This window comes from Tarenaya hassleriana, unplaced genomic scaffold (genome assembly GCF_000463585.1).
Source record: "Tarenaya hassleriana unplaced genomic scaffold, ASM46358v1 Cleome29, whole genome shotgun sequence".
NCBI classification, from domain to species: domain Eukaryota; kingdom Viridiplantae; phylum Streptophyta; class Magnoliopsida; order Brassicales; family Cleomaceae; genus Tarenaya; species Tarenaya hassleriana.
In genome coordinates, this window is record NW_010966092.1 from 513,266 (window position 1) to 534,606 (window position 21,341).

At 36.1% G+C, this 21,341-nt stretch overlaps 3 protein-coding genes and 1 non-coding gene across 5 annotated transcripts; 1 reads left to right on the forward strand and 3 right to left on the reverse strand.

Moving 5' to 3' along the window:
* Positions 1 to 6,932: 6,932 nt before the first annotated feature.
* On the reverse strand, positions 6,933 to 7,004 carry TRNAT-UGU. Its single transcript has one exon. It is a non-coding gene; the product is annotated as a tRNA-Thr (tRNA).
* A 326-nt stretch (positions 7,005 to 7,330) lies between these two features.
* LOC104818210 (protein-L-isoaspartate O-methyltransferase 1) lies at positions 7,331 to 9,490 on the forward strand. The gene is made up of 4 exons (XM_010547693.2): positions 7,331 to 7,496; positions 8,180 to 8,450; positions 8,555 to 8,719; positions 9,052 to 9,490. The coding sequence occupies exons 1-4, from the start codon at positions 7,491 to 7,493 to the stop codon at positions 9,300 to 9,302; spliced, it is 693 nt and encodes a 230-aa protein (XP_010545995.1). The 5' UTR covers positions 7,331 to 7,490; the 3' UTR covers positions 9,303 to 9,490.
* Positions 9,491 to 10,250: 760 nt separating this feature from the next.
* LOC104818211 (kinetochore protein spc25-like) lies at positions 10,251 to 14,440 on the reverse strand. The gene is made up of 8 exons (XM_010547695.2): positions 14,236 to 14,440; positions 13,955 to 14,020; positions 13,447 to 13,593; positions 12,997 to 13,110; positions 12,821 to 12,910; positions 12,618 to 12,740; positions 10,540 to 10,760; positions 10,251 to 10,409 (listed from the first exon to the last, which is right to left on the reverse strand). Exons 1-8 carry the CDS (start codon positions 14,408 to 14,410, stop codon positions 10,398 to 10,400), a joined length of 948 nt encoding a protein of 315 aa, XP_010545997.1. The 5' UTR covers positions 14,411 to 14,440; the 3' UTR covers positions 10,251 to 10,397.
* Positions 14,441 to 17,082: 2,642 nt separating this feature from the next.
* LOC104818212 lies at positions 17,083 to 20,414 on the reverse strand. Of its 2 annotated transcripts, none has more exons than XM_010547696.2 (5): positions 20,265 to 20,414; positions 19,674 to 19,739; positions 19,203 to 19,336; positions 18,059 to 18,514; positions 17,083 to 17,853 (listed from the first exon to the last, which is right to left on the reverse strand). In XM_010547696.2, exons 2-5 carry the CDS (start codon positions 19,698 to 19,700, stop codon positions 17,439 to 17,441), a joined length of 1,032 nt encoding a protein of 343 aa, XP_010545998.1. In that variant the 5' UTR covers positions 19,701 to 19,739; positions 20,265 to 20,414; the 3' UTR covers positions 17,083 to 17,438. The 2 variants fall into 2 exon arrangements, with proteins under 2 accessions (XP_010545998.1, XP_019058598.1); XM_019203053.1 differs by having other exon boundaries at positions 20,228 to 20,414.
* Positions 20,415 to 21,341: the final 927 nt, after the last annotated feature.

The following is a 21,341-nucleotide window of genomic DNA, read 5'->3' on the forward strand; positions in this document are numbered from 1 at the left end:
ACCCGGTCAACTGTTGACCAGAAATTTGGTCAACGTTTGACCTAACCCGACTAAACCGGTCCGATTTTAAATCGAACCCGGTTCAATTATACAATTTCGGTTGAACCGGCTAAACCGGATCAGAACCGAAAAAACCCTAATTCGGAACGCGGAAGCCGCCGAGTTAACCCGAGCCAACTCGGACGTTGACTCAACCCCGAAGACGACTCAGTCGCGACTCGAACGAGTCACGGCCAAGACTCACCGGGAAATACCGGTTTTCACCGGTTTCTCCCTCCCCAACCCTAGATCTAACACAAGACGCAACCGACTTACCTCTGCGGACTCAAACTCGTCCGATTTCTTCGACCCGAGTTAGCTCCGAGAGAAATCTTGTCTTCCTCACCTCCGATCTGTTCGCCACCGGCTGATTCACCGCCGATTCAACCTTCTGAGCTTCACTTTTCCTGTTTCGCAACCTGAAACACCTAAAAGAACCGTCAGAACGCTCAGATCGGAACTTACCAGATTCAACCTTACCTGGATAACCGAGACACCGCCGAGATCCACCGGAAAAACGCTTCGACCAGGGCCTCTGATACCACTTGTAGAGGATTTGCCCTCCGATTCCTCACAGAACACTCCGATCTCAACCCCTCGTGTGCAAGAAAAGAGAGAGATGCGAGACAGAGTTACGAGTTCAGTACCGAGTCCTAACACTCGGTACCTACGTCTCGGGAAGAGGAAACAGCGTTTGTCGCTAGGGTTACAGCCGGAAAACACACCGGAAACTGATCGGAATCAGTTTCTCAACACAGAGCAAGAGAGAGAGAACCTAGAGCCACACAACCGAAGAATCCAGAAAAAGTTACACGGAAATGAGAACCCCTTAGGGTTTCATAACGCGTCTCCTCCAAAATGACGATGCTGCCCCTCCGGCCTGTTGGAAGCCTCCCTCTCCATCCAAGGCTTTTGAGAGCCTCTAGTTCACACCAAGGTTTTTACTGAAGACGTGTCAACAATATGGTTATATATATATATATATGAATGGATTATATTTTACATATATTCAGACCAAAATCATAACATATAACGGGAGATATGAAGTGAACATGCGAGAGTAAAATAATACGAGAAATAAAGACCAAGCAACAGGTTGCTTATGGAAATAAAAAAAGAAAGAGGTATATATAATTAATAATTTAAGATTATGGCCGTTGGGATTATAAAAATTTAAAAAGACAGCGAAAGTGGTCGTGACGTGGCACGGTTGACTTTTAAGATTATACCACACCACAATGCTTAAGTTTCTTCCTAACTAAATTCATTAAACCCACATGTAATTGTTAAATCGCTTATTTTTATTTTAAAAACTATAAAAATGAAACATGTTGCGAAAAAAAATATTTAAAATAAAATTAATACAGCAGTGGATATCATAGTCGATTAGACCTAACTAATAGAGAAATAGATGGAGAATCGTTTGGATTTTTCATTATTCAACATAGAATTACAATATTTATAGATAGAAAATAGAATCACAATATATCTTATTTAATCAATATAAATATAAAAAATATAGAAATAAAATCAAATCTATGTTAGAAAAATGTTATTAATTTCTTAAAACCAATTTGTGGTGAATGAGAAATTAATTTTAAAATGTGGTTATACAAAATAAATATAAAAATGTGGAGTAAGAACATTTGTCTCACATTGGAAAAATGACAAGCACAATGAAGGAAGCTTCCTTATATTTATGTTTGTCCCACATCTAAAGTTTTGGTCAAGAGGAAGGAAGGAGTTTCCTTATAAAAAGAGTTCCCCTTGAGTCAATAATGTTCAAGCTGCTCAAGGTTGACTAAAGCTAAAAATGATTGGTCCCACTTCTTCCTTTTGGGAGAAAATGAGCAAAGTTCCTCGAGCGGAATGTTTAAACTTTGGATTGAAAGTTCCACTCGGGACTATTCGATTCAGAGAAAAACGTTTCGATGTGGGATTTAAAATTTAAAGTTGCGCGTCGATGTAGGACGGTTGGGCTCCGAACCAATGCGTTCTTGACGAAACGTTTCCTTTTGGAATGATTCGGAAAGAACCGTTGGTTGAAAGGGTGGAACCTCTTCCTTTACATGTTTTCGTAGCAACCCCCGAATATTATAAATAGGGCGTCCATATGATCATTTTTAGCATCCCATTTTTTCTGAATGCATTCTTCCTTTCAGAAAGAAATAATCTCAAACATTTTCTCTAAAGAGTTCCGAACTTTTGTAATTCGTTGGATTCTCTAAAGCAGGTGGTGCTTTTGTAGAATCGTAAGTCGTTTCCTAATAATCAGAACAATTTGCTCATATAAATGATAAAAAAAAAATTATCTTGGAGACGATTGCCATAAACCGTAACCACTTGATAACGGGGCAATTTCGTCTTGAGGAGATTGTGTCTAACACAAGCCTCAACTTAACCCACTTCAAAAATTTTCTTTTCTTTTGGAAATTCTGTCTGAATTTCTGAATCCCACATCTGCGGATTCAACAATCTAAATATTAAGTAATCTTCTCGAATCTTCTCTATATCTCTTAATAAAATCTACATACTATATATATGATTGAAATAATAGATTGCCAAAGTTAATAATAATAATAATAATAATAATAATAATAATAATAATAATAATAATAATAATAATAATAATAATAATAATAATAATAATAATAATAATAATAATAATAATAATAATAATAATAATAATAAAACTTGTTTTAAAAACCCAAATTTGGGTGGTTCAGTTGTAGGAGAATATGCAAAGCATACTTTTATTCTAGATTTAAATCTAAACGTGGGGAGGAGCATTCACCTGGACTTTTTCGGTCATTTGAAAGATATAGTTGGGTCAAAAGTTCGGTAAACCTACAGATTAAAAAAAAACTTGCTTAAGAAGGGTTAATTAGGGGTGGCTTAATCGGGTTTCGGTTCGGATTCGGTTTGGTTATTTTCGGATTCGGTTATTTCGGTTTTATAAAAACTATAACCAAACGGTTATTTAATTTAAATGGGTTTGGTTCGGTTCGGATATCGGTTAATTCGGTTCAGCTATGTACGGTTCGGTTCGGTTATAACTAAAAAATTATAAAAAGCAAACCAACAAAACATAGATAAAAATCCTGCAACATACCAACAAAACATAGATAAAAATTCCACACATCCATAGAAAAATAATGTTTCAAAATACTTCCAAAGATGTTTCACCAAAAACGTTTTCATCTTCACTTCTTTCTTGCAATGCTTCCAAATACTTCAACCACGTACTACCTTTCAAAGTGATAAAACAAACATAAAGTATATAATAGATCTTAATCTTATTATTACAAATTTTGAATAAAAAAAAATATAAGAAGTTATCATAAAGTTTATATTTCTCCACGAAGTTCTATAAAAACACAAAAACAAAATAATCGAAAAAAGTTTATTTACGAAATATTTTCGTAAGTACAGTAAATATATTGAAAACATACCTTCTATCATATTAAACATAAAATCGTTTTCTGCTATCACGTCTTTGAGGCTACGTGTTGCATCGGAAAAAAGTGGATATTGTAGCCAATTTTGTGTAAGAATCAACGCTTCAACCATATCATGATTTAAAGAACTCCGATACTGATCTAAAATGCGACATCCGGTACTAAACGCAGCTTCAGAAGCAACTGTAGAAACAGGAAATGCTAATATATCTTTCGCCATTTGTGCCAAGATGGGAAATTTTCCACTGTTTATCTTCCACCACAATAGAATATCAAACTCCAAACTCAAGTTGTTAGATCTTACCACTTCAAGTTTTTCCATCAAGTAAAGATCTAACTCAGTAAGTGATCCTTCGACATCTCCTCCATGTGTTATCATTTGACTAAATTAAGCAAAATGATTATCATATTTTTCTAAATCAATGTCAAGATCAAGGTCCGTAGGTATCACACATAAATTGATATCACCATTCGATAAATGTTTACTTCCACTCTCCACAACATCTGAAGCTTTGGACCATGTGTAATATAAGTCGAACAATCTCCGCAACACATCCATAATGTTCCTTTTCACTTCAGCAGCCTTAACACTATCTTTACCATATAATTTCTCAAAGCAATGCGTTATAAAAGTCATTTTGCTTCTCGGATCAAACATAGAGGCTATAATCAGCAACTTATTAATTTTTTCTGTTCCTTCCCAATACTTATCATACTTGTATGAAACACTTCATACTCTCAGCCATCGTACTCAAGTTATGATCAGAGTTGTTCATCAACGTTGCTAAAACCGATTCAACTCTTAGGATTTCATTATAGCAACCACTGGAAGTTACTTTTTTTTGTAGCTGAAAATGCCAAAGTCGATTCATAAAATACTCTCAAGACACGTACCAATCGTTGAGCATTATCCCAATCATTCTCTGAAGGAGGTCCAATCCTTTTTTTTCCAATTCTAGATTCATCATATTCGCGGAAATAGTCATCATAAAGTTTATCTTCCAATTCCATCCGCCTAAATGTTTCCTTGTACTTCAAAGCTGAAGTCAACATTAGAAATGTTGAATTCCATCGAGTAGTGCAATCTAAAACCAGACTACCTCTACTAAATATACCACTTCTTACTCGACTTCGAAATGATTGCAATCTTGAATCCGATGACCGCACATACTTAATTGCGTTACGAATGCTGATCACACTATCGCCCACATCCGATAATCATTCTTTCACAATTAAATTGAGAATGTGTGCTCCACAACGCATATGCATAAAATCACCGTTCAACACAAGCGTATCGTCATTCCAAGTGCTCAGTCTCTTCCTTAATATTTTAATAGCACTGTCGTTTGCACTAGCACTATCCACAGTTATTGTGAATACTTTATCAACATCCCAATCTTTCAAGCATCTCTCAAGCTGATTTGCAATCGTCTCCCTTTATGATTTGATATAGGTGCAAAACCGATGATTTTCCTATCCAATCTCCAAGTACTATCAATAAAATGGGCAGTGATAACCATGTCGCTCACGGTTGTGATAGAAGTCCAAATATCTATGGTCAAAGAAATTCTTTGCTTGTTCTCATTCAACAATCCCTTCAGACTAGCCTTCTCACTCAGAAAAAACTGATAGATTTCCTTTGCAACTACTTTCCTCGAAGGGATCACAACGGAAGGGCAAGCAACACTGCAAAAAAGTTTGAATCCAGCACCCTCCACAAAAGCAAATGGTAACTCATCCATTATGACCATCTTAATAGTTTCTTTTCTATTAATAGTTGCTCTTCTACATGCCTCTTGACTAAAGCCAACTGCAATAAGCTTAGTATCGCCATCTTCTTGCTTATCATGTACCAGAACTTTTTGAGATCCATTCTCAACAAGTTTTTTGTACACTTTGCAAGTGTTGACTATGTGACTTTTTAAACTACTAGTCCCAGATGATGAAGCCCCACTCAACACAGTACCACAATAGTTGCACGAACATTTTTCTGGATTATTATGGAGTTCGGTAAAATGGTCCCATACCTTCGATCTTAAAGGCCCCCAAGTTTATTTTATGGCTCTAATTCTCCCCTATAATTATGAGGTTATCGTATTCCACCCTAATGTTTTTATTTCGGTTGATTTAGCCCTTGGCCCTTACTGATACTGTTCTCCTACTCCCGTTAATTATGAGGTTATCCTAGGCCCCGAAGTTTCTTAATAATATTATTAATTTATTTTCCTTCTATTTCTATTTTCTTAAAAAAAGAAAAATTCCAGTGATGTGGATTTTTTTCCCACACGTCATTGGCTTTATGACCACCTAACGGAGAACTTAACTGATTACAAACGATTAGGGTAAATTGGAGAATTTAGAATTTTAGGGGGTGGAAATGGATATATTAAGAAATAAGTGGCGAACCCAATAACAGCATAAATATAGGGGGATTATGGAAGGAATAGTGAAAATCTATTACAAATATATATATATATATATATATATATATATATATATTATCTAGGATGGCAGTTCGGATAATTAACAGGATTTTCAACTCAGACTCAAAATCCATTGGACCACTATGCCACTTTCGGACATGTCTTGAGTAGAATATGCAGAACCTCCTTCATGGACGGCCTGTGATGTGGCAATGTGCTTGTACACATCAGTCCTAGCTTGAACACCCTTTTCATCTCCTCTACATGGGAGGGCGAGTCTTGTCTGATATCTGGATCAAACGCTTCTTGGATCGGATCCCCTGCTCGGTAATGCCTCCACGACCAAGCGGTTCATGCACCTTGTTTTGTCGCGAAGCGTCCCGTTCACGACTCATGGGTCCCACACCTCTCGATCCGTTACACGTGTCTCCCAAAACTAGATCTCGATAATCAGACGGTCAATCCCTGCGTGATCGACGGTCACCATCACTCCTCATAAATGTTGAATTTCTCATCTTCCTTTTGGCATTTTCTCCCATTTTATTTGAATGTATTTTATACTACATGTAGCAATTCTTATATTCTCTGCCTTGAGATATATATGATCTCAATGGGATATTATACGATGATATACGAATAACAATTTATAAATGTCAACTTAAATTCTATTCGAGGGAATATGAATAACAATTATTACTAAAAGATTTATAAAAAAAAACATCATCACAGTTAACATATCGTAGTCTTCTTACACAAAAATAGTAATAAAACTTCTTCAAACGCATCATCATATACATATATTAAAAACTGGCAAATACAAATATGTTTGCGTTTCTTCGAGCGAAAAAAGGGCGAGGGAATACCTTAATTAGATGGAATTCCTTATAGATATTAATGTGTGTGTGTATATATATATATATATATATAATTCCAAAAAAAAAAGATGTGAATAATGACATCGATTTCCAGAGGGAAATGTGAAAATCGTAAATATATAATAATTAAAAAGAGATGCCCTCACGCAGGATCGAACTACGGACCTTCAGTTTACAAGACTGACGCTCTACCACTGAGCTATAAGGGCCACGTATTTTAGAAACATACTTTTTATTTATTTGGGTGCTCATTAAATTTGCCAAAATCAATGCATTACTCCATATTATAAAAAATCAATGCGTGTTCTGCGTGTAATAGATCTGTAGAGAAAAAAAGGTTAACTTATGAATTGGTTATTTCTTGTGGTACAATTTTTGCATTATTTCATACTATAAATGCAAATTGGTGTATAGATTGTCATATAATAATTGTGATGTTTGGGAGGGGGAAAAAAAATTTCCACGTGGATCGAACATGCGCCAAATCACTAGAGAAAAGCGTGCCGTTTTAAGTTGAGAAAATGGGGGGCGAAAAGGCAGGCACACGATATTCCCTTTAGCGTGCAATCGCCGCTATCATGCGCCATTTTACACTTGTTAACCTTGGCTAGCTAACCATCTTCTCCGACATCATCGTCGTCATCAATCTGTGGAACTTCTCGTCTGTTGTCACCACAAGCTCTCTGTTACTGAAAATGAAGGTACCTTCTCTCTCTCTCGTCCGGGTTTCGCGTGATTGGAATCAAACGATGCGAATGTGATCGCCATGCCGATCGATTAGGGTAAATGGTTTGCCGGGATAATTTTGTATGAGATTTCCGAAATTAACGTTGAACTCGGAAATTTTTGCGATGATGACATTCATCGAGTATATGAATCGAAACGCGATTGTAGTAGAGAGCTTTGCTGTAATCAATTTTGTAGATTTTGATCCAGAATTTTCTATGGGAGCTCAATTTCGCACTCGTATGTTAGGGTTCTCTGATTAACCTTTCCCATGTGAAATATGAAAAAGAAAATTCTAAGAAGCATTCAGTTGATTTTGATGTTGGGATCAAGGCGATGTTGATGTTGATGTATGAAGCATTCGGGAGTCGTAATTGCATTTCATGGAATGCTTTGTGATATCAAGAACTCTAGAAAGAGTCTCCATGTCACCATGTCATGACATACAGATCTCCCCGTTTCCGAGTTATTGTCAAATGGTTGAAATTAAACTCCAAAACTTAAAGGGTATCAGTGATTTCTGCAGATTAATACCCATTACCCGAATGCAATACTTTGAAATGGATGATTCATTGATTCTCTCCATTGTTTTTTCCATTTCTGTTCACTATCTACTTACTAGGTTGTGGCCTGAATCTACATTGTTATCAATGTGCAGCAATTCTGGAGTCAGGGCAGTATTAACAAGAACAAGGGGATGGTGGAGAACCTGCGGAGGTATGGTGTAATTACTTCGGAAAAGGTTGCTGAAGTTATGGAGGCCGTAGACAGAGGAATCTTTGTACCGAATGGATCCCCAGCTTATGCCGATAGCCCCATGTCTATAGGGTATAACGCCACCATATCTGCACCTCACATGCACGCGATGTGCCTTCAACTTTTGGAAAAGAATCTGCAGCCCGGAATGCATGTTCTTGATGTTGGCTCTGGTTTGTCTCAAATCGGTTCCTCTGTACTGGGACCATTGCATTTGATGATTCGTTTCATTTAACAGGAGGAGGAAGAAGTGTTCATCACAATCTTGTCTTGACAGGGACCGGGTACTTGACTGCTTGCTTTGCTTTGATGGTTGGACCCGAAGGCCGTGCTGTCGGTGTAGAACACATTCCCGAGCTGGTGGCCTCTTCCATCGCAAATATAGAAAAGAGTGCAGCTGCGCCATTGTTGAAAGAAGGGTCTCTCTCTGTTCATGTTGGCGGTGAGTTAATCGGATCATGAAATCATTTTACTGTGCAAGCCTGGGGTTTTGTTCGTATCTTTTTTTTAGGGGTGGGCATTTCAAGTTTCGGTTCAGTTATATTTGTGTTTGATTCTTTCGGTTTTAGAAAATCTATATCCATTAGGATTTTATGTTACATTTGGTTCGGTTTCGGTTCATGTTCAAGCCCGGTTTTTTCATCGGGTTTGGTTCGGTTACTGTTATATGTTGTTCAGTTTGGATCATGCATAACCGAACCAAATTACCACCCCTATCTTTTTTTCCGTTTCTGTTATAATTACAAGTCTCATGTTTGGCTCATCCTTGGCTAGATGGAAGGGAAGGGTATCCCGAGTTTGCGCCTTATGATGCTATTCACGTAGGGGCAGCAGCACCCGAGATCCCGAAGCCTCTGATCGATCAATTGAAGCCAGGGGGGCGGCTGGTGATCCCGGTGGGGAACATATTCCAGGATCTGAAGGTGGTGGACAAGAATTCGGATGGTTCGGTGAGCATCCACAGTGAGACATCGGTCCGTTATGTTCCTTTGACCAGCCGGGAAGCCCAGTTGAGAGGGAACTGATTAGTAATTGCATCCACAACTTCCAAAGCCTCTGGTGTACTTAACTACTGTAAAATCTAAGTAAGCTTATTCTGTGTATAATATTATAAGCTTAAAACTTTTTCAATGTTTTGTCATGATCTGGGCATTCGTATGTTACATACTGAATATTTCAAAAAAGAAAAGTAGCATTGTCTAAGCCGTTTCAAGTGAGATGTAGAGAGATCATGATATAGTTGGACCTTTTAACTCTACCACTAAAGCTAAAGCTCCTTGTATATGGTCCAGGAGCACCGATGAGTGGAGAACCAAATTCGAATATCAATTGATGTAGTTTAACCCTAACTCTAGTACAAAAATTAATTTAAGAGTAGAGGTTTATATATTGGTCTCAAATTCCACCGATGTGGGATTGTTATGATTCGGCTACTATTTCTGTTCGGTATCGGTCTTGACAGCCTTATTCTTCTTGACTGAATTTTGCCGTAGTGCTGTCGTGTTGCTGCTCCTTGTTCTTGAGGAGTTGTTGGTTTAATTTCTCAACTGGGTCGTCTTCCTTTTAAGGACATAAAAGTGTGTGATCAAATGAGTCTCGACTACTACTACTGGCTGGGCTTGGGTACCCGAGTACGGATATCTGTCCAACATTCCCGAGAGTTCAGGAACCCAAACTGCCGAGATATCGAACACGGGTTTTTAGACATCGAGAATCTAACCTTCTATTCAGATTCTGTCCAACGGATAACCAAACCCACAAGTAAGTCAAGGAGAAAGGAGATGGGGGAGAAGGCATCGCCCGCGAGGAAACCAAAGGAGCCGAGAGGGATGTGGCAACCGCGGTGGGATGAAGGTTTCAACTTCGAATTGGAGATTATGGTTTCGACTTTGACTCCTTTCTTTGCCACCCATCGGATTTTAAATGAACATTTATATACACACACACATACATACACATATATATACTGGGCGTAAAAGCGTAAATCATATTGGTTTGAGTAAGATTACGTCGTGATTACATGAATTCATTCATCCGAACAACAAAAGTGTTGACAAGTCTCCGCATTAACATTTTGGTGGTATTCCTTCAAACCAGCTTGCGAAAGTGTTTCATTAACTTCATTTCTTAGCCTGTAATTAGCATTAGCGTGGTTTAAACAAAAATTTCAGGTTCCTTAAAACGATCAGTATATTCAGGCAACATGAATCAATCAGGAAATAAAACCTGCCAAGTCACTCAACAATATGAAAAGAATCTTACCTTAAGACGTGAAGAACGACGACAAGAAGATGCGGGAGATGCAACCGGTGTCCCATAACTAGCTCTTTTGTGTTGCCGATTCACTTCATGAAGAGCCCGAGATTCTTTGCTCTCCGGTGTAGACATGCTGCTTGTGTCAATGGAAGACGATGTCACGGGCGCAGAAATAGATATCATCGAAGATTCCTGATGTATATTTTCTGACTGTGTTGGCAACAACCCTGAGAAAGTCATATAATACTTTGGTGCTGTAAATTCGGTATGCAGAGATAACGGCTTGGTTCAAAGCAAAAGCACAAGTCTTTGCCATCAACTTGTGTAAATCAACAAAAATCTGAAAATTCATAAAATCCGGCGATATCTTGGAGCTACAAACAAGATTCACATATTTTCTTTCCCTTCACCCACTTTGATTTACCATGTTGTATCTGTGATTCACTAGCATCATCTGCTTTACATGCACAGAGTTTTCAACTGTGTTAACAATAGCGTATGGCGGTTCACAGCGTCAAACAAAATATAGGCCATGAATATATGGCGGACGCCATGACGGTTCAAAAAATATATCATATTTATAAGGATAAACAAAATAAATCATCATCATAACATAACATTATATGGCTAAAAATATATATCATCATTATAATATAACATTATATATCTAAAAAAGTATGAACATGAACACTTGAAGATAAATATGAACAATCCTATAACATATATATATATATATATATACACCTAACATATGCTAGGTGGCAGAACGATGTTCATAAAAAAATAAATAATAAAAGAGTGATAGAAACTTGTCATTGAATGTACATTAGAACGTGGTAGAAACTCTGCATTCTCCTTTTTTTTTGCAAAGTTTTTATTTTTCTGGTTTGGCAATTTTTCTTTTTTCATTTGGAAACTGAAGAAGTTTGGACCCTCAAAGAGTAAAACGGAAAAACTAATCAGTTCTATTCACTTGAGAAAAAGTCAAATACAACTCACTTTTTGTTAGAGCTACTCAACACCCAGATGAAACTCCCCCTGAGTTTCAACTCACTCTCACAATGAATTCTACCGATTAAAAACCTTACTAAACATTAACGCTCACCAAAGGAATAGAGATTTTTCCATTAGGTCTCCCCCTCAGATCCACGCCCAAACACTCACCAGAGGAAAGAGATTTGCCCAATCGGTCTCTTCCTCAGACACACACTCACTCAAAAGTGAGTTATCACTCACCAACAAAAAGACTCTCTTTTAGTAAAATATGCTTTGCTCTCCGTGAGAACTGATATGCACTTGCTCTCTCCTTTATATAGGCTCCTCCAGTTCGCCTTAGATCTCCACGAATTGATTTGATAGACTCCTCTTTGATTTTCTTTGATTTCATCTTTATCTTCAAGATCTCATCTTTATCTCTTGTTTGACTCTATCTCTTCAGCCTTTGACCTTATCTCCAAGATCTTATCTTTATCTCAAATCTCCTCAAATCTTCTTGGCTTTGATTCTATCTTCATCTCTTCAAGTCAAATCCAAACTTTGTGGCTTAACTTCGTGGTTCTATATCTTCAGATTGTTTTTCCTAAAATCTCTCCAAGTGGTTGACATTGAGTTCATCTTAATCTCTTAGTCTTTTACTTTATCTCAAACTCGTCAGTTGTACCTCAAAATTGCGTGAGTTCTATCTCGCCGGATTCTTCTCCTGAAATCTCTCAAGTTTGTTGAACCTGCAATAACTACTTAACAAAAAAAAAACACATGTGCAAATAATTGCACTAACAAAAACGTTTCCAATTCTGCCGATTTGGTTAAATTGGTTTCCCTTTTTATTGATCTTCGCCACATGGCCCGCCAGAACACCATAAATTTTGACGCCATAATGGGCCAATGGCGAAAACGCCATTCCCGCTTGGATATGTGGCATATGTGGCGGAATCACAAAAAAGGGCCACGCCATATAACCATGGCGGCGCCATGGCCAATTCAACTACCCTTATGCTGGTTCTTACAGTTAAATGTACATGAAACACAGAATGCTAAATGGAAACTTTTACATTTAGTGCGGAAAGATCACAGTGTTCCCTTACCAGGTAATGTAGCTTTCAGAAATTTCTCTCTCATCAACCGAACAAATCTGAAAAGGTCGTTGGTGTCGTTCAACTCCTGAACCAGCTCTTTGATGTCGTTCATTTGAGGGTTGCAATCCAATACTGAAGATTATAAAACATATGTTATGAGAGTCTTGAACAACATTAAAACTCGGGCTTGAAACTTCAGAAAGATTACTCACATGTGTATATGTTATTTCCATAGTGAATTGTGATCGAGTATTCGCGGTTTGGATTGCTTGCATCAACATTGGTGAATTTGAATTTTACTCCTGTAAGAGGCGCAAACAACAAGTTAAGTGATCAAGTTTGAACAAAAAGAACTATAATTTTTACCAACTCAAATGACTTTCATTACCATGTCCTGCTTCAACATGAAAACCAAGAACCCGATTGTACCAAGAGATGGCTTCTTCGATATCTCCTTTGTCTTCAATGTCTTTACCAACATTCTCTTTGGAAGTTTCTAAGGCTTTGGATGTCCAATCAGATGAAAGAAAAAGAAATACGTTAGCAAAGGGAGAACGAGAAACCAGAAAACAACTCATACAGCATCATGTATCGCACCCAAAGGCAGAAAGCTTAACGAAAAAAACTGCTGCCCTCTCTCCACACGTCATCAGATCAGTAGTATTCCAGGATATGAAATGAACAACTTCGAAGTTCGTATGAGTTAAGCAAAGTGCTAGGCTCAAGGAAGAGGTCACCAACTTACAAAGTTTCATAATGTCTGGCTCAAAATATTCTTATGTAAAACACAAACTAAAGTTTGATTCACACTCATAAAAATCAGAATAGAAGAAAACACCTTGCAATTGTTGTGAGATAACAGCCACATATTCATCCTTCTTAGCCTTCTGTAATTGTACAGTTCTTCTAAGCACTTCGATTCTAGATTTTGTAGCAGATATGATATCCCTTATCCCCATTTGCCTCGCCTCTTTACGTGTCTTCACTATAGATGTCAAACAAGGAAAAATAGAAGCTTTCAGAGGTGACATACTCGAGCTCAATAATACTACACGATGCTGCATCAAAATGTAAAAGTTGGATGCAATCTTAATTGCTACAATAGAAAAACAGATGCAAGCAGCCATGAAGGAAATACAGATTCTCTTGGAATCTGTTTAAACACCAAAAAATCTCTCCCACAAAGATCAGGCACCGATCAGATGCTTGAACCAGACATAAAACAGTTTCTTCCGGGCAAAATAGGGCTCAGAAACCTCCCTGAAGAAATCCAGGCATCGGAAAAATGTACTACTGGATAGCAATAATGTGCTCAAAATCTTAAGCCCATAGAGTGAAGGTCATACCTGCCAAGACTCTAACGAGTTCGTCCTCTGCTTCTCTCAATTCCGCTTTCATCTTTGCAAGTTCCACTACAAATCAAACCCAAAAAAACGCAATGTCAGTGATAACCTTCTCATTGCATCTGTCTAACAATCCCAGTGATAAACTCAAAATTCATCACTGCCAAAACCCTAGTCTCAGATAAACAAAACCGGAAACAACAACAAATTCCAAGAAAATAAAAAGTAGTGCAGGACTCAGTGAGACAAAATCGGAGAAGCCGTAATCGGGGGGTTTAGCAGACCTTGGCTTCGAGCGGTGGCTTGTGCTCGCTCCACTAACGAATCCATGGATCTCTGGAACGGCAAAGTTGTGAAGGACTCGATTCTCTGTCGCTGTTCATGGATCTCTTTCTCGACCATCAGTCTCAGAGAATCCATCGTCTTCTTCGTCGTATCCCCTCCGCTAATCTGCTCCATTTCCGCAGAGAGAAGACAGAGAGAGAGAGAGAGGAGAGAGAGATTTGAATGAAAAAAAATCGAATTTCTCAACCCCGCCATAAGTAGGTTCTGGAAACCGGACAAATTCGACCGGTCGAACCGGGACCTGATTTTTGAGTTCGGTTTGGATTAAATTATTAGATTTAAGAAGGGATGAAACTTAGAATCGAACCGAATAAAAAATACGATATTATTTTCGAACCGAACTGTTAAAGTTTTAGAACTATAATTTTTTTTTAAAACCGAACCGAATTTAAAAAATTAAAAATCGATTTTTTTAAATAAAAATCTAAAATTTTTAATAAAAACTGAAACTAAATTTGAATCGAACCGACACTACAAAAAAATCATCGAATTCTAACGGATTTGTCCGTTGGAAATTTTTCAACGGATTTTCAACGATTTTTCAACGACGATTTCCGTTAAAATTCTGTTGAAATTTTCAACAGATATCCGTTGAAAATGTCCGTTGGAAATTTTTAACGGAATTTTCAACATATTCAATTGAAAAATTGGGTTGAAAATTTCCAACGGATATCCGTTGGAAAAATTAGTTGGAAATGTCCAACGGAATTTCGACGGATGTTGGTTGGAAAAAAATTCCAACGGATATTGGTTATAAAATTTTTTGGAAATTTAAAAAAAAAATTCCAACGGAATTCAAACGGATATCGGTTGGAAATTTTTTTGGAAATTTTAAAAAAAACTTCCAACGGAATTCCAACGGATATCGGTAAAATCCAAATTTCCAACCGATATCCGTTGGAATTCCGTTGGAATTTTTTTTTAAAATTTCCAAAAAAATTTCCAACCGATATCCGTTTAAATTTTGAATATAAATGACCTATATAATTTATTTATATTTAAAATTATTTTTTAATTTTAATTTAAAATTTTATAATTTTTATATCGGATACGGATATTCACAAATATAGATGACGTGTTGATGGTTCCGTTATTTTTTTGACGTCGTTATTGTTCGTGGAGGTTTGCGCTAAAAATATAAAAGTTTGTGTATTTTATTACCAAAATAAAAGTTTGTGTATTTATTTGCCAAATAAAAAAGTTCATGTTTTTTTTGCCATTATTCCAAAAGTTTGTGTATTTTATTACCAAAATAAAAGTTTGTGTATTTATTTGCCAAATACACAAAGCTCATGTTTTTTTGTCATTACCCCGTAATAAAATACACAAACTTTTATATTTTTAGCACAAACCTCCACGAACAATAACGACGTCAAAAAAAATAACGAAACCATCAACACATCATCTATATTTGTGAATATCCGTATCCGATATAAAAATTATAAAATTTTAAATTAAAATTAAAAAATAATTTTAAATATAAATAAATTATATAGGTCATTTATATTCAAATTTTAAAATTTAAATATTTAAAATCAATATAAATATAAATATAATCATAATCTATCATATACAATTATATAGGTCATTTATATTCAAATTTTAAAATTTAAATATTTAAAATCAATATAAATATAAATATAATCATAATCTATCGTATTCAAAGTTTAAACATTCTAAATTTCAATTATGTTTTGAATCGAGAATATGTTTTGAATTTTTCGTTGGAAAATTCCAACGGATTGCGGTTGGAAATTTCGTTGGAAAATTCCAACGAATATCGGTTGGAAATTCCGTTGGAAAATTCCAACGGATTGCGGTTGGAAATTCGTTGGAAAATTCCAACGGAAAAATTCGTTGAAATTCCGTTGAAAATTCCAACGGTTGTCCAATGGACACCGATTTCCAACGACAAAATTTCAACGGATTTATCCGTTGGAAATCCGTTGGAAACGTTAATTTACAACGGATTTTTGACCATTTCTAACGGATATAATATAATAAGTGATTGATATATATTTTTATAAAATTAAAAAAATGGACCGAATTATTTTTTAATTGAACTGAAACGAATACCGAAACGGCACTTTTTGTTTTGTCGAGATGGTCCTTTTTCGTGAATATGATAAAATCTCTACAAGTGCTATTTTGCTCTTATCACAAATTCTGTGCCAAATTACGAAAAATTATATAATTATAGAATTTATATTTTTACCTAGTTTAATTTTTTTAATTCGATTAAAAATTTACTTAAATAAAATTACATTACCCATTTTATCTTATAATTTATTTTTATATATTTTAATTCTACCGACGACTATAAAATAACAAATTTTAAAAATTCATTGAAATTTATAAATATTGAAATCGAGTTTCACTTGAAAAGTTTTGTGTTTGTCATTAATTGGTAAATTTTTTTATTATTTTAGATTTCTCGTCAATTATTTCGATTTTAAAAAAATTATAATCATTCAATTCTAATACTAAATTGGCTTATTTTTTGTTTTGATTTTCAAATTAGTTTTTATTAATAAAAATAACCATTTTAATTTTTTTCCCATAACTTTTTTATTTAATTTGAATTCAATTTTTTCGATTTTAAAAAAAATTATAACCACTTTGCTGATGAAACATTGCTAGGGTCAAACATGAATAAATTACTCGGTTTGATTAAAATTATACATTTTTCAGTTTAGATCTATTAAATTATTGGATTATTAATCAAATTAAGCACCACTAAAGGAAAGGTAAGTACTTCAATGATGGATCACTGCTAAGGTCAAACATGAATAAACAGAAGAAATCTAAGCATAAAGACAACCTCTCCTATAAGAGAAACCTCAAAAAAACGTGACACAGTGTATACATATACGTTGGATAAAGACAGATCAGACATCACCAAAAGCCTCATATGATTCAAGAATCTCAAAAACATGTTTTACCAAACACAACCCAGCAAGCAGCAAATCCAATTTTCATGTCCTCTCCATCCAAAAGCCTCTTCTCTTCCCCCAGCTCAAACACCCAGCAAATCTTTTTTTTGGGAGGCTGTGGGAAAAAAAAAAGCGTCGACCCTTTTCAACTCGGACCCGAGAGAATTCAGAAAAATCTGGTTCCAATGCTCGGGAGAGAATCCGATGCATCAAATCAGATTTGCCCTTTTCAGGAATCGGATAGTTCTGCAGTAATATGGCCATATAGATTCAACGAAATCCAAGTACTTCTCAACTATCCAGTCTTGTAACAACTTCAGTCTGGTTCTTGCAACCTTCCTATAATCCATGCCTCTGATTGCCACTACTGGTCTCACCACGAAACCTCGTACGTCTTCTCTGAGTTTGCCTTGGATGATGTAATTGTAGGCAAGAATGGCATAAGCCGGTAAGTTTTTGACGATATTGACGGTTTTACTGAAGCAGAAGGCATATAAGGCACATAGCCCTTGGAACATCTTGATATAGAGAGCAACCACCAGAGGACCGATCACCCACAAAGGCAACAACTCTTTCGTAACTCCGGCTCCATAGATTGCGTTGACAGCTACAAAACCCGGGATACTGCAATCGGAGAAGGCAATAGGTATTCAGTACAAATGTTGCCCGAAAACTCAAAATACAAGAAATTGTAAACGGATGTATAAATGGTTGGTTCACAGAGAAATAATTTGGCATCTGTCCTAAGATCTAATCAGTGGAAGCATATTCATAGTTTCTCTAGATGATCTCATCCACAAAAGAAAGATCTTTCGAGACTGATACTTACAATAACAGCAAGGGAATCTTGATAGTGGCATCTAGACTCCATAACAGGGACCAGACTGTATTTGTATGCTGGACCCTTTCCGTCTTCCCGATCTCTGTTTGAGTTTCTGGCTTTGTCACCGGAGGAAGTTGTTCCTCCAAAACTCCATTGATTTCTTCAGCAGGTGATTGAGAGCACAACATTGTTAACCATTTCTTAAAAAGCTTCTGAATAGATGGCTGTCCTGAAATAGAGTCCTCCGGGTCAGAGGTATATGATAGAGACCTATTTTGCGCCTTTGGAGAGCCTTTTAGGTTATTTTCGTCATCATCGTGATGGTAAGATAGTTTAACCGAGTTATTGGTAACTTTTGTTCCGTTCTCACTTCCTCCAATGTCACTATTGTGGATGCCACCTTTGAAAGATGTAACTCCAAAAGGTTTTGCCTTCAGCCTACCATTACAAGGGGCCCCTAAACTGCAGAGGAGTTGCACAAATTGTCATACTTTGCAACAATCACCATAAATGGAAAGATAAATAAACTACGAAGAAGGCAATAGTAAAGATCAAACTCAAAGGAATGACCAGGAACGAAAAACCTCCATACAATCCATTTAGTTATGGGAAAGAGAACGAGGCAAAAGGTTATTTAACCATGTAAGAGGTAAAAATTGACAAGGGCACGCAAAATAATCTTTACAATGACGTAAATTTTCTTATCGATCACAGAATTGAATGGGAATGTCGGTATGCCACTACAAAGAGCCATTTAGGACTAGCTCAAGACTCATATTTACCAAGTCATGTCTCAATTTCAATCTCATCCTTGCATCAACATAACTAGGGCAAGTAATAGACAATGATTCTCAGACTCTCAGTCACCTCTAACCTCTAACAAGGTTGTTTTTTCCAGACATTTAGGCATCAGTCTGAAAAGAGGCATATTTTCAATCCACAAGATATCTAAAAATAGATGTCAGAAGCATTTTTCTTCTACTTGCATTGACACTCTAGCTTGGCCCATTCCATAATTTTCCATCATTCTAAATATCTACCCTAGAATCGATGGGGAAGACACGTCCGAGGAATGGATCTCAAAACATATCTGTAGTAAAAGTCCAAATGGAGAAAGAGACATCAGCTTGTGAAGTATTATAGTTCTCACCTCAAACGACAAGGCTGTCTTAGTCGCAAGTATTCTTCTTTCCTCCCCACAACATTCACCCTAGCAACAGGTTGCCTTAGAAACAAGCCCTCGCTCCATGTCGGTGAACTCCGAGGAAACAGGATTTGTGAACCCTATAAATGATAATAACAAGAAAAAAAAAAACATGGCGGTAAGTTAACATAGAATTATGAGAACACAAAGAAATAAACAGACAAGATAACGAGTTAATAATCTAAACAATGAACAGAAGGGTGTAATTTGTGTATTAACTTGATAATAAAGTACTCCAAGGCACTGAGAGTGTTAAGCTTCGTATTTGAACAAGTATGATAGCTACCTATGAATTGAAACCGATCTAAAATCAGCAACAAGGAATAGAATTTTTCAGACAAGATCGACATGAGGAAGAAAAACACAGATGAAACACACACACAGAATTTATGGCTATTAAGATTTCAGTGAAGTTACCTGCAATTTATGGGTTACCAACACCATTATCCCCAGCTGAGCACCGAATCATTTACTTCAAAGGACCTACTTTGTCAAAAAAAAAAAAAATCACAATGCTAATCACTTTAGCATCTCATAAAAGCTACATTCCAAACCCCAATTTCGGCAGAACACAAAAATCAGTGGCAATTGAAGCAGCTTACTTAATAAAATCGTCAATTAACCACAGCATTAAGCAATTAGCGAACCCATAATCCACATTCCACCGCATTACCAGACACACAATCATTGTTCAATGAATCGTCAAAGTTAAACGAAGAGCGGCAGACAGAAGCAAAATCAGAATTTATACGGCCTCGTTTCGAATTCAAGCTGAAAGGGACTTTCTTTCCTATTTTCTCGGCATCCATACACCTCCCCTAGGCGCCAAATTCCGGAAGTCGAATAAAGCTACGCCGTCATAAATCTCGCAACCATGCGGAAACAAATTCACACCCGAAATTTTTCTCACTTTTTCTCACCGAAATCAAACAATACCCACTTCACTAAAAAGAGGATCGAGAGCACGCAACTTTATCCTCGAAAGGAAGAAGAACGTAAAGCACCGACCTCAATCATGAGCTCGTTGTCTTCGAATTTGTTCTTCCGGGAATTTGCAGATGCTGAAGCAGAAAACGGGTAAAACCCTCTGCGCAAACTTGAAATTCCTTCGAAGGGAGAAAGGGAAACGGATGGATAGAGGGATAAGGGAGAAGAAATCGGTTTAAGGGGGAGCTTTTATACCAACAAAGATATGTTGGTGGCGACAAAGGAAATACTAAACGACACCGTTAACATTGAAGGAATTCAGTCAGGTTTTGTCTTTAGGGTGGGCGATTCGATTTGGTTATCCAAAAGCTAACCGTATGGAATTAAAAATTTTGGTATTTTTTCGGAATCATACCATTCAAAATTTCTGAACGGTATATATTTTATAGAACCGAATTCTCTGAAATTGAATAGAATCAGCGGACTTTATAAAATTCTCCAAAAATCAAAATTTTCTTTAAAAAATCTAATTTTTTTTAACAAAAATTGTATTTAAATCGTACCGAAATCGAATCGAACCGAATAATATACGATATTAATTTAGTATAAATTTTAAAATATCGAATAAACTATTTTCGAACCGAACAGTTAAAATTTCGAACCGAATCCCGAAATATCCAACCGGGTCTTGTTATTAACTAAGTTTTACCCTTTGCCAAGGTAACTCACTCATTGGATTTTTCTATTTTTAATATTTAAATCAATACTCAATTATTGAAATAACATAAGCAAATATTAAACTTTTTTAATCTAATTAAACATTATTTTTTTTTAATTCTGATTGTTGTAGAATTTGATTTCGTTATCCAATCCATTTATCGCATATTCCAAATAAAATACAAAACTAGTGTTTTGATTTGATATTACAGCAAAATTCTATTATAGATTACATCTCCATGAACATTATGCCTAAGTTTAGATTTCAAGAATCATTATATGATATGGAGAGAACAAGAATAATAAAGAAAAAGGAAAATATCATATCAATATACATTTTTTACTTACAGTTAAACTAATATAATAATTTTTAATTTTAAAAAAAATTACACTTACTTTTTCAACTTTTTAAAATCAGTACAGTTTCATTTGACGGAAGTA

Coding starts and splice junctions, on each gene's coding strand:
- LOC104818210 (XM_010547693.2), top strand. Junction 8,451..8,554: donor TGTTCTTGATGTTGGCTCTG/GTTTGTCTCAAA, acceptor TTGTCTTGACAG/GGACCGGGTACTTGACTGCT. Junction 8,720..9,051: donor TCTCTCTGTTCATGTTGGCG/GTGAGTTAATCG, acceptor ATCCTTGGCTAG/ATGGAAGGGAAGGGTATCCC.
- LOC104818211 (XM_010547695.2), bottom strand. CDS start 14,410: ATGGAGCAGATTAGCGGAGGGGATACGACGAAGAAGACGATGGATTCT. Junction 12,741..12,820: donor TGGAAATAACATATACACAT/GTGAGTAATCTT, acceptor TATAATCTTCAG/TATTGGATTGCAACCCTCAA. Junction 10,761..12,617: donor TCTGAAAGCTACATTACCTG/GTAAGGGAACAC, acceptor TGACTTTCTCAG/GGTTGTTGCCAACACAGTCA.
- LOC104818212 (XM_010547696.2), bottom strand. CDS start 19,700: ATGGTGTTGGTAACCCATAAATTGCAG. Junction 19,337..19,673: donor TGGTAACCCATAAATTGCAG/GTAACTTCACTG, acceptor TATCATTTATAG/GGTTCACAAATCCTGTTTCC. Junction 18,515..19,202: donor AGACAGCCTTGTCGTTTGAG/GTGAGAACTATA, acceptor ACTCCTCTGCAG/TTTAGGGGCCCCTTGTAATG.